General features: G+C 37.0%; 1 protein-coding gene across 1 annotated transcript in view; it reads left to right on the top strand.

Annotated features, from left to right (window-relative positions):
• Positions 1-12,299, top strand: part of PHF14 (PHD finger protein 14) — a 289,953-nt gene that overhangs the window by 90,592 nt on the left and 187,062 nt on the right. The window contains exon 14 of the mRNA XM_090046914.1: positions 10,516-10,684. Within this exon, the coding sequence (XP_089903040.1) occupies positions 10,516-10,684 (169 nt within the window). The remainder of the gene's footprint in view (positions 1-10,515; positions 10,685-12,299) is intronic.

The following is a 12,299-nucleotide window of genomic DNA, read 5'->3' as shown; positions in this document are numbered from 1 at the left end:
CAAGATAGTTTAGTCTGATACACTTGTAGGCAGTATATTAATTTACTGCACTTAGAAAGTCAGTCGAGTTTTTACTTCATTCTTATGGCTGAAATCAGAAAATATTTATGCATGTGAATAAATTTACTTATTGGAATTAAATTAAATCTCCATTGAATTAAAAATATTTTTGTGTCAGTGGAGTGGAACAAAAGAGTGTGATGCTGTGGGAAAATGGGCCCATGGATATAAGTGCTGAGTGCTATAGTAGGATCAAATTTGTGAGAGCGCTTGTGTTCTTCATGGTCGCAAAATGCTCTGAAAAAATCTACTAATAATTTAATTATTTTCACCTGTTTCTCTTGTAAGAGGCTAATGTTAGAGTGTCCCTAGACAAGGGCTCTGAACATCTCAAGGATGAACCCTAATGCATCAAATTAGAGTATTGCAAGAACTGTTGCTGAATATAGATTTCCCCGTTTGGCTCGCATGATGGAAATGGAATTCCATCTTTTCCTTGCATGCCATGCTTAATTGTTCTTTCTGAAACTTTTTGGAAAGAGTTGTTAGGTCTTAATATAATTCTTTTTAAAAATTTATGTAAAAGATTGTGTGTGTTCCTTTTTTCTACTAGAAAATTTTGATAATTCTTTATTCAGCAGAGTAGTATCATAGAGTGATAGAGAAGTAGGGCTGGATGGAACCTAGTCCCACCCCCTGCCTGAAGTAGGATCATCTCTATCCAAACCATCCTATTCAGTTGTTCTAAACTTTGCCAGACTACCATGAATCCTGGCACAACTTCTGTTATAGATAAACACGGAAGTAATTTAGTGTTTATTCTTGGTCAGATCTTTAGTGATTTAAAATCGTTTTTTTCACTCCAGGAATTAATTTGTTAAATTAATAAGTAGAATATCCCTTTGAAAGATACAAACCTGTCAAAAGGTCCCACTACTACAAAATTATTTCTTTTCCACTTTAATATAGGGCAGCATCCTTAAATTATTTCTGTGTATTCTATGATATTGACCCTTTTTAATGATTTCTTGTAGCTTTTGAAACTCTTCATTTGAAATTCTGGAATGGCTAATTTAAATGGTTACATTACATAAAAGTAAATTTTATTTATTTATTTTTTATTGCCACATGCTTCCACAGGAACTTCCTGGTTTTGTTCTGCTTTTTAACCAGATTTAAAAGGCCTGCTAAAAGCCATTGGTACAGAAGGACATAGACTGTACTCCTCAGTGGGTGTTCAGGTAGAGTAGGTCAGGTAGATGGTAATGCTTTTATTTCAAAGTGCTAACTTATCTTTGCTGTGAATTTCACGCTTCAGTTACACCTCTGATCACAAACGGAGCTTTCACTTTTAATTAGCTCAGGCATATTCTGGGGGATAAGATTATAGCAGAGAAATTGAGCTGTATTGATTGCATTCTTTTCATCTTTGCCTGTGCCTTTGTATATTCTTTTCAAGTTCAGCAGAGAACATATAAAACAGGCCACTTCTCTAAGTTTGAAGTTCAACAGAAATTTTTCCCCTGCTGATCTGAATATATCTCCTATTTAAACATTTTTTCATTAACCCTTAAAACAGATTTTCCTTTTTTGATAGAAATATGTAATGAATTTACATGTAGTTGATTTGCATTTCAGATTTTGACTCCTTTCTTTAATGGGATTTAGTATGAAGCAATGCAAAAAAGACAAAGCAGAAAAAATATGAATGGCAGGAAGTTCTTTAGAATGTAAGAAAGAGCGGATTGATTTAAACCAAAGTGATTGTATAAAGTACTGGTTTTAATCTTAATTTAAATTAGCAAGCAGGAAGCCTTGATTTAAATAATAGATTTTTAATCTTGATTTGCATTTATACAAGAAATGTTGATTTTTCAGTGATTGATAACTAATAGCACAAGTTAACTTGCAGCAAAAGACATGCTTTATACTGAAGTTGGTATTTTTTCCCTAAGTAGAAAGAGATCCTTTATCTACACTCACTTATTAAAATAATCAGTGGTTTTTCATACATTCAGATTATGTTTTTACTGTTAGAGATGATGTATGAAGCATTTTATTTTTTTAGATGTTGATACATCTCAGTGTCAAACTACATTTGGAAACTAAAATGGACAAAATATTTTATACTTTTTCTTTAGTCTTCATGAGGCTATCTTGACTGTGTTGGAAATATAAGAAAATACCAAGTTTAGCAAATAGGTTTTGTATTTTAAAATAATTGATTTAGTGTATTAGACATGTTGCTTTATGATCAACATACCCATGCCTATTTTTGAACTAATAATTTGTACCTGATCAGAAAAAATAAATAAAACTTTCTTGGCTGTTCTCTCATTTTATGGAACATAGAAAGGTCCCTGTCCCTGTGTTTTCAACTTCCAATGAAATTCTCAGAGAGCTCAATTAACTGATTAATTCTGAAATGAAGAAATAGAAAGGAATAATTTCATCTGAATACAGAGAACAGAGAAAGGTGGAGGAAAGGAGTGTTAAACTGCTGAGAGAGGTAGGTTGAAGAGATAGTTGAGGAAATTTGAGAAATAATTCAGAAGGACCCAGAAGTAACAAGGTAGATCAGACCCTTGTGCCTGAATGGTAAGTAGGGTTTTTGATAAGAAAGTGACTGGTTAGTTAGTGTTTAGGACTTATTACTCTCCCAACAAGAAAGCATTGAGAGGTAATGATGCAGTAAAACTAAACATAAGGGATATTGGGATTTGTGGTAAACTGGAAGAGGGATAAGTAGATCCAGATACAGCAGGAGTTCAGCTGAGCTTTTGACTTTGCTACTGTTTTGTTTGACAAGTTTTCATATTGAGTTCTGATGAAGCAGTGTTACACAGCACTAGCAGCTTGGATTAAGGTATTTGCTGTGACAGGAAATGTTTGGTGAAATGGGGCTGCAAATCAGTCCTCCTAATGCAGGGGGGCTGGGCCTAATAAGGGGTACAACATTGTACTGCCAAATAGCAGAGACTGTGGTTAGATATTCAGGTTGCTGGATCTCTGCATAAATCTGGAAAGCTTACAAAATAGGTTGTTATATGCCTTGCTTTTGGGAAGCCTCTTCTATCAGCTTATCTTGGTAAGTCAGTGATCTGTCAAGATGATGCTGAAATAAACAAAATATATTTTGTGTTTCAGTGGGTGCTCATTGAGGGAGGAATTCAGTTCCCAAGTAAGAAAAGCATTATGGAGATGGAAAACTGACACAGCTGATTTTGACATTTTCAGCTGTAGGGTACAGATACAATTACCAACACAGAAATGATGATCTTACTGAGGGCAAAACAGGACCTGTTATTTGCTGCCAAGGAAAATGTCATTGGCATAAATGAACTTAAAATAGACCTTTGGACAAATCATTGCATTCTATGCATGGATCTTTATCAGGTTTTAATAGGGCAACAATCCTTGACTGGCATCACAGATTAGGAATTCTTACTCAAAGAATTATCATGTCAAATTGGACAAGCTAGGTTCAAGCATGGGGACCAAGTTGCTTCCATAGAATGGGTGGCATGGTGTCATTCTTCTAGGTCAGTATCATTTGCCAGGTCTTTTAGCACTTAATCATAAAGTTCATTAACTAAGGTAGCTTCAGGGCACTTCCAGTGCTTTATTGGCCACCGGACCAGGATTTAGAATGTTTTCTTCCAAATTTTGTTCTCATTTCCTTGGACAGATGGAAAGTGTGCCCCACGTATTCACAGAAAGCATGATGGGAAAGCTAATCAGTTGCCTTTCAAAACAAAACTGAATTCTGGATGATGGAGAAGCTTGAGAGAGTCCAGAGGAGAGCCATGCACATGATCAGAGGGCAGGAAAACAGGCCTTATGAAGAGAGGCTGAGAGCTGTGGGACTCTTCAGCCTGGAAAAGTACAGGCTCAGGGGTGACCTGGTGGTTACCTAAAAGTATATGAGGGGTATACATCAGCATCTGGTGGAACGCATGTTCACCAGAGCGCCCCAAAGGGATGATAAGGTCAAATGGTCACAAACTGCTCCAAGACCTGGAACAGACTGCCTCCAGAGGTGGTGTAAGCACCTATTCTGGACTCCTTTAAGAGACATTTGGACATTTATCTTGCTGGGATCCTTTGACCCCAGCTGACTTCATGCAGGGGGCTGGACTCGATGATCTTCCGAGGTCCCTTCCAGCCCTAAAGCCAATTAAATCTATGAATTCTGTCCAGGTTCTCTGTGAGTGCATTTCTAGGCATTAAGTTGATCCTCATGCTTCCCTGATAAAGAGAACATGGAAGTGTCATCAGGTGTGTTCACTTATGAGAAAAAAATGGTCCTTCTCCCCCTGTTTCTTTGTTACAAGTGAACTAAGTATATGGGGCATTCTGAGCAAAGTAGGAGCTTCTTAAATCTGTTACAATTGCTTGAGGGAGGAATGCTTCTACTCAAAAGATGTTTGGCTTGTCTTCTGTCCTGGCCACTGAAACTTTTCTTTCCTGACTGACTGAGAGGCTATACTACAGCTACTTAAGTATTTGCTGAGGCAGGTAGTTTCATTCTGTCATATTACAAGAACACTCTTTGAAATTTTAAAAGTATCACACTTGAAATTTTTCACACAAATGGTTTTAATCTATGAAGCTCTTGGTCTTGACAGTATCTTTTGACACACATTGGGATTGTGGAAAAAAGATTGGGTGTTTGTATGGCTGATGAGAATATGTAGAAGATGAGAATATGTAGAATTAAACAGTGTGATGAAAAAGAAAGAAGGCTAGAATTAAAATATAAACCCACATCTCTACAGTACATTCTTCTAGTGTGTACTGTAGAGATTTGGAAGAAGCTTTAAGTATGGGTAGCTTATTCCATAGTAGTTTTGTGACCATTCCTCTGAAGCATCTGATACCTGTCTTTTTTGACATAATTATCAATGAACATCAATGGACGGAAGGTGATTTTTGTAAGTGGGTTGCAGCCCTTATTTTATATTTCCACAAGGATTATAATCTAGTACTTAGTTAAAACAGTAAAAACTCATTAGGGAATAGCCGAAAGATCAGAGGAGCTCCTGTTCCTAAAAAATCATGTGAATCTCTTCTTTAATCCTGTCCCCTGCTTCTGTATGGAAGGAGACCTTTTCTTCCATTGTTTTGGGGATGGGGAAGAGACCGCTTTACTTCACAAGCTAACAGTGATGGCTATATAAAATACCTCTGCCTCTGAACATTTCAGAATTTCACAGACTGTCCTTTGGAAGAGTTCTGAGAGACCTTGTGTTGCCAAACAAAAGATTGTTAAAGCAGCAGTCTTTAAATGGTGACATGAAACCTATCAGCTGGGCATTGTCAAAAGGAGTGAAATTTGATAGATTCCAATCACTGTGTATAATGATGAGATTGCTACATCAGTTAAATTGTATTCTTAAGTCTTCTTCAGTCTATGGAGGTATCAGTATGCTCAGTTTTTCATAAAAGGCATGATAGGAACATACCACTAGTTCATCATGCTACTCAAACCTTTTTTCTCTTTGTGAAGCAATCATATCCCTGGAGTGTTGAATATATTGGTAGATCTGCACTTGACAACTAAACCCTGCTGCTTATTGCCACATTAGCATTGTTACAGGCTCCATATTACTTATGGGGGGGAGAGGGGACATTAACTGGTCCTAACATTTTCTCAAGAAGTAGCCTTATTCCGTCTCCTTCTCCTGAGAGGGGTCCCTGAATCCAGCTTCAGCATGGCTTTTTGAGGGGCAAGCCTCTGGCTTTGAGACTGTGGCTCTTCTCAGGCTTCCCTGACTTCCCTAGTGATCCATAACACCCCCATCTAAGAGCTGCTCCTTTTAAGTCAGCTTCCAGGAAGGAGCAGGTGTTTTCTTTAAAGAAGAGGGGTCAGACTATCCACAAACAGCACAACAGGCTCTGCTTTAAAACATTATTTGTGCCATCCCAGTTCCTTCTGCATTTCCCCAGATTCTACTTTGTCTTGCTCAAGTTAAGCTGTCATGAATAGGAGCATTCCTACAGCAGTGCCATGTCTTCTTTGTTCCTGCACTTCCTTGTGTATGTCTAGGGATGCATCTCTTGGCTCCTTATGCTGAGATCCTCTAGGATACAATTCCAGTTGTTTTGCTTTGGAGCATTTCCCTACCCCTTTTGCGGGGGAAGCTGTAAAGAGGGTTTTAGAGTGTTAGCACTTGATCTTGTCTTCTCTAGCCTAAGGTAAGCCCAGTCTACCTTTTAAAACATAATCTTTGCTCACAAGTAAGCAGAAATAAGCATGTGCTTTTGAGGGGTTGTTTTGTACGTGAACGGTAGGGGAGTTTGTGTAGAATCCAGTGTAAGAATATATACTATATCACTTACAGTGTAACATACTTAATATAATATGATACCCCCTCAGTAGAAAAAAATATTGTCTCTTAAGCTGCTCATTTTTGGGAAGGGTAAGAAGGAAATCAGCACATGCTACAACAACTTAAAAGAGATAAATGCAGCTATATTCCCAAACATTATACAATGTATACAAAAAGACTACCAAACATTTTATGCAACATCCATCCAACATAAGAAGAAATGGAACCAATTACTACAGGAACATCTTTTCCAGCCACAAAACAACCATCAGAGAAACAACACCAATATCTTACGACATTCCAACCTTATACTCGATGAAACTAAAGGAACCAGTCAACCCTCAAATATCTCCATGCACACTTACCAAAGCTGAAAAATTTGTCCTCTCTAAAAGCCTCAATTTCTGTCCAGAAAAATACCTTGTTAAGATACTACAATGCAGAGAACTATTAAAAATTTTCCAGCGCCTCCATTTCAAGGAATATTTTCACAACCAAAATGAATCCACTTCCAACAGTGCTTCATCCTATAACAATATTGAGAAAAAGATTAATGCCAAAAGAACTCAGATTGGGTACCTCACAATGGACGAAATCCAAATCTTGACCACTATATAGACTGCTTCAGGGAAAGAATGAATAATGAAATAATCAAAAACAAACACCACCATAACAACCTCTTCCTCTGAGAAAAGGGCCATAGACTCTCTAAGATCCAAACACAAAACAGTAATAAAACCTGCAGATAATGCTCCCTAAAATCCACAAATAAGGGAACCCAGGCAGACCTATAATATCCAACCATGGAACCCTAACAGGAAATATCAAGTTTTATCAAATGCATCCTAAAACTTCTTGTCACCCAGAGACTGAATTTTGTCCAAGACACAACAGGCTTTCTATGGAAAAAAAACATAAACCACCTTCCCAGCAAAACTTTCTTATCCACCATAGATGTAAGAGTTTTACCATCATCCCATATCACGATGGCATCCAAGCCAGCCTTATATATCTATCAGAGCAAGATTACAACTCAGAGTACTGCCTTCAAGAGATTACTGAACTTATACGTTCCATCCTTATGCACACCGACTTCAGTTTTAATAACCAACACTTCCTCCAGACCATGGACACAGCTGCGGGCACCAGAATGACCCCCACAATATGCCAAACTTTCTATGGCCCACCTGGAAGAATTCCTCAAGAACTGCATCATCAAACCCATGCTATACCTAATATATATTGATGACATCTTCATCATTTGGACTGAAAACCTGTATCTCTGATTGATTGATTTCCATCACAAATTCAGTAATTATCACCTCCCATCCGACATACTCCAGCATAAACATTTCTTTTTTAGACACTATGATCGATACCCAGAGTGGTAAAATACAAATCACCATATGCAAAAGAAACCCACAGACCAACGTACATATCTGTACAGAACCAGCAGTTATCCTAAGCACATCAAGAAAGCTGTAATTTGCAGCCAACCCCTCTGATACCATGAAATTTGCACTAAGGAGAATGCCTGCCATTGCCACGTTGCAGATCTCAAAAGAACTCTTACCCAAAAAGGACACATCTCCAGAGAGAGAGATCGCACTTCTGAGAGAGCCACCCAGATACCACATGAAGAATTGCTGCAGTACAACTGCAGTACAAAAAGAAAATCCCCATGAATCGCACACAGTTAGTTATAGCATATAATCCTTCCCTGGAACCTGTATGGAAAATCCTCAAAAATTGCAACCCATACTAGAAACAGACCCAATTCTCAAAGAGATCTTTCCAGAACCACCCATCCTAGCCTTTAATAAGCACTGAACCTTGCTAACCTCATCACCAGAAGCAAACTTCCTATGGCCCAAACCACACCCAATGAATCCAGACCGTGTCGGGATAAGAAATTTAAAACCTGCCAACACATCTCCACCACTCCCACAATAACTACCCCTCACAACAAGAATCTTCACTATTCCTGGTTCTTACACCTGCATCTCCAGAAATGTAATACATCTCATCTAGTGCACTAAATGCCCTGATGGAAACTATGTAAAGGAAACCAAGCAACCACATACCAGAATGAATGCACACTAAAACTCTGTCAAAGACAAAAATATCCAATAATCTGGGAGTGTGCACTTTTTGTAAAACAACTACTTTATCTCTCCAGTCTCTGTTCTAATCCTTGAAGGGAATTTACAAAACACCTTTAAAAGATGAGTCTACGAACTTCATATATCTACTGGATACAAAATATCATAGACACTGAATTTCTGATGCATTTATGACAAAAATAGACATTGAATTTATGGCACACTATAACCTGCCTGCCATCTGAGAACCCCAGGTAACCTCTCCACAGTTTACTAGCTGCATTCTGTCACCAAGTCAACATCCTCCTTTCTTCCACTTCCCATCCCCACACACTTATTGTGTACCTTACATTTGCTTCTTCATGGACCTGTATTTTTGTGTATTAGCTTCTCATCTACCCAGGAGAGCACCCAAACCAACAACAGACTCTCTCCAATGCCTGAAGAAGGATGTTTGTGCCTGAAAGCTTACAAAGAACAATTTTCTAACTATTTAGTTGATGTAATAGAAGATATCACATTTACCCAAAGAACTGTGTCTGCCTATGTCTTTAGACCAACAGGGCTACAACAGACATCCCTAAGGGACTCTTTGTAATGCAGCTTGGTTGACTTAAAAGAACTGTTGTTTGAATTGAAATAAATGTTTTACTGTTCACCAATCTGTTTCTCAAAACACAAGTGATAGCGCTGAATTTTTTCAGTCACTTACAATACTTAGTAATGGCTTGTTCACACTGAAATTCTAACAGGACAGCTATTTCTGTCCTATCTATTTCTTTTAGTGCTTAGCGTTATACATATTTTCTTTCCTTGTGCTAAAAAAGATCATTTGGAGTAATTTAACAAAAATCAATATTATTTTTAAAACATATTGTTAAGATAATTACATAGACACGTAAAATTTTAAATTTAGATTACACTATTCAGTATCTAGAACTGTTTGAAAGATGCTTATAGACAGCGCATTGGCATACCTTTTTGTCTCTGGAGTTCATAAGGATGTAGATATAAACGACTAAAACCACACATACTATATTTTTTTTGCTTTGCTGAAGCAAATTACGCTACCTTGTTTAAATGATTATCAATATATGTCTGTTAACTTAAAGTTCACTTCTGTTGTTAAATATTTGGCATGCTATTTTAGGCTGTTTTATAAACATAAAATAAGTGCTGGGGGTTGGAATTCGTTTGACAGAATTTATAGTGCAATACATTAACACTTAGCATTTAGTGTAATATTAAAATAATGTCTAAAAGTTATTATACTGCCTGTAACTAACAGGCTCCAAACTCAAATTTCTTTAACGTTTTAGAGTTTATGAGCAAACATCTTGGTATGGTGATTTGTTATATTCTGCAAATGCGAATATACTTAGACAGCATCTCATTTTGCTAATTTTCTTAGCAAAGTGAAGATTGTTAATGGCATGTGTCAGAGAAGTTCTGATGAATGTGTAATTTTTCAGAGGCACAACAGAGGTTTCTTATTTAACTGTAAAAAATCATTGTTAACATTTACTTCACAGCCTGCACATCCTTGGTTGTCTTTTAATGTCTTCCAGAACTTAAAGGGTGGCAGGACAGTTTTAGAAGTAGTATTTAAGTTTAATTGGTTGAATTATTGATATTTGTTTCCTTTTTAAATTAGGTAGTCTACCATCTTTAAAATGATCCATTGATTTCTCAGAGGCAACTTCTTTTTTAGGAATCTCTATCAGTAATTTGCTCAAGAAAGCAAATTCAGCACAGTGCTTCACTGGCAAGGATTACAAGTTGTAGCAGTTACAATGAACACATTTGAGCTCCATAAATACCTTTAAAAATAGGGCTACAGTAATACAAAAATAGTGAAATGGGAAGGAGAGTCTCTTTTTTTCTAATAGTGAAGCTACCTTCAATAGGTCTAGATTTCACTTAAATACTACTGAGAGAAATTTTAAAATAGGCTGTTCTGTCTGACCAGCTACTTACAGATCAATTACTTGACATTTTGGTGAGCTTGTTTAAATTTTTTACTTTAAAGTTGTTTTTGTTCTGTGGTTTATAATTTCAGTATACAATTTTTCTTTTTTTAGGCAGTGCTCTGAGTGTGACCAGGCAGGTAGCAGTGACATGGAAGCAGATATTGCCATGGAAACCTTACCAGATGGGACCAAGAGATCAAGGAGACAGATTAAAGAACCAGTAAAATTTGTTCCACAGGATGTCCCACCAGAACCGAAAAAAATCCCAATAAGAAATACGGTAAAGGATAACTTTTTTTTGGATATGATTTATACACAGATGAACATTTTGCTTAATGTAAAATGGGATATTCATGGAATTTGACATGAGAGATCTAAGTTATAGAACAGAAATAACAACCTGTGATATATTAATATGATATTGAAGATGATTTTCTTTAATTGTGGCATACTTTCTCATTTGTCTCAAATTATTCTGACCTCTGAAGAACATAAAATAATAATACTGGTAGCAATAATGTACCTAAAGGAATGGCAGTACAAAATTTAAAAGATTTTACAACTTGACTGATGTGGACTTTAAATGGGCAATTCTTATCGCCTAATTCAGTAGACTTGGTACCATAGAGCATTCCTGATTTGTGTGTTGGTGGTCTCAGTGGCTTATCATAGAGAAATGAACCATCTTTACCCCAGGGTAGTGGCTGCTCTGAGAAGATAAGGAAAGAGTGCACCCTTCCTACTTTCTCTTTTGTGGACACTTAAAGGCCCTATATATCCAGGATGGTCTCTTGGGTATATTTTGTACAGCTGATCTCCTAGTGAGCAAATATGAGAGGCAAGGACTTTTGTAGGTGATATGTTTATTGGGCGAACTGTATAATTTGGTGAAGCACTGGAACAGGTTACCCAGGGAGGTGGTGGAATTTCCATCCTTGGAGGTTTTTAAGGCCCAGCTCAATAAAACCCTGGCTGGAATGATCTAGTTGGAGATGGTCCTGCTTTGAGCAATAGGTCAGACTAGATGACCTTCTGAGGTCCCTTCCAACCCTAATTTTCTATGATTCTGTAGTTGGGAGGGGCCTAGACAAGCTTTCAGGCACCAAGTATCCTTCTGGTCTCTATTACAAACAAACACCCCCCCACTAATTAGCAGAAAAAAGCTTGTGTAAAACTCTTTGTGTAAATAAAAAAAATATATAAGAGACATTATGAGTTATCTCTAATGGGGAGATAACAGGTAAATAATACAGAAATGCTTGTCTATGTCTCTCCCAGCTAGATAAAAGATATCACCCACAAAAACCTTTGTGTTTTGTATTTTTCCAAGACCATGAAAGTTAACAGCATTATCCCAAAACTACTACAATAAGTAGTGAGGAAAACAGTTTTTTACAAATTGTTTTGAATTTGTTGTCCTTCAGAGTGCTACTAAGGAAAGAAGTGAGATACTTTGTTCTTGAAGTCTTGATATTTGTTACTCTACAAAAATAATCAAATAGACATTTCTGATTTCATTATTATAAAGTATTATTGACTTGTACAATGAATGATATTGTTTTTTCCTAATTAGTGCAGTGGACCTTTAAGAACTTTGGATGCGGGGATAAAAATAGAATTCCTTACATTTGGATTATGTTTAATAAATGTATAAAATAGTTATAATATTTATAATTTATATAAGTTGAACCTATGTATGTAATACTTAGCACAACTGTGTATGTGCTTCAGCATGGTTTAGATTGGGGTGGGCAAAGTAGGCCCACAGGCTGAATCTGGCCTGCCAACCGATTGTATCCTGTCTGCGTATGAGTGCCCACCAATTGATTATATCTGGCTTGCATATTTCCTTGCAGTGGTCTTCATGGGGTTGAGCCCCACCAGCTCCCACCTAG

This window comes from Crocodylus siamensis, chromosome 5 (assembly GCF_052110815.1).
Source record: "Crocodylus siamensis isolate JL-2025a chromosome 5, ASM5211081v1, whole genome shotgun sequence".
Lineage (NCBI taxonomy): Eukaryota > Metazoa > Chordata > Crocodylia > Crocodylidae > Crocodylus > Crocodylus siamensis.
Note: the sequence above shows the minus strand (reverse complement) of the source record. Positions and strands in the feature narration are given on the sequence as shown.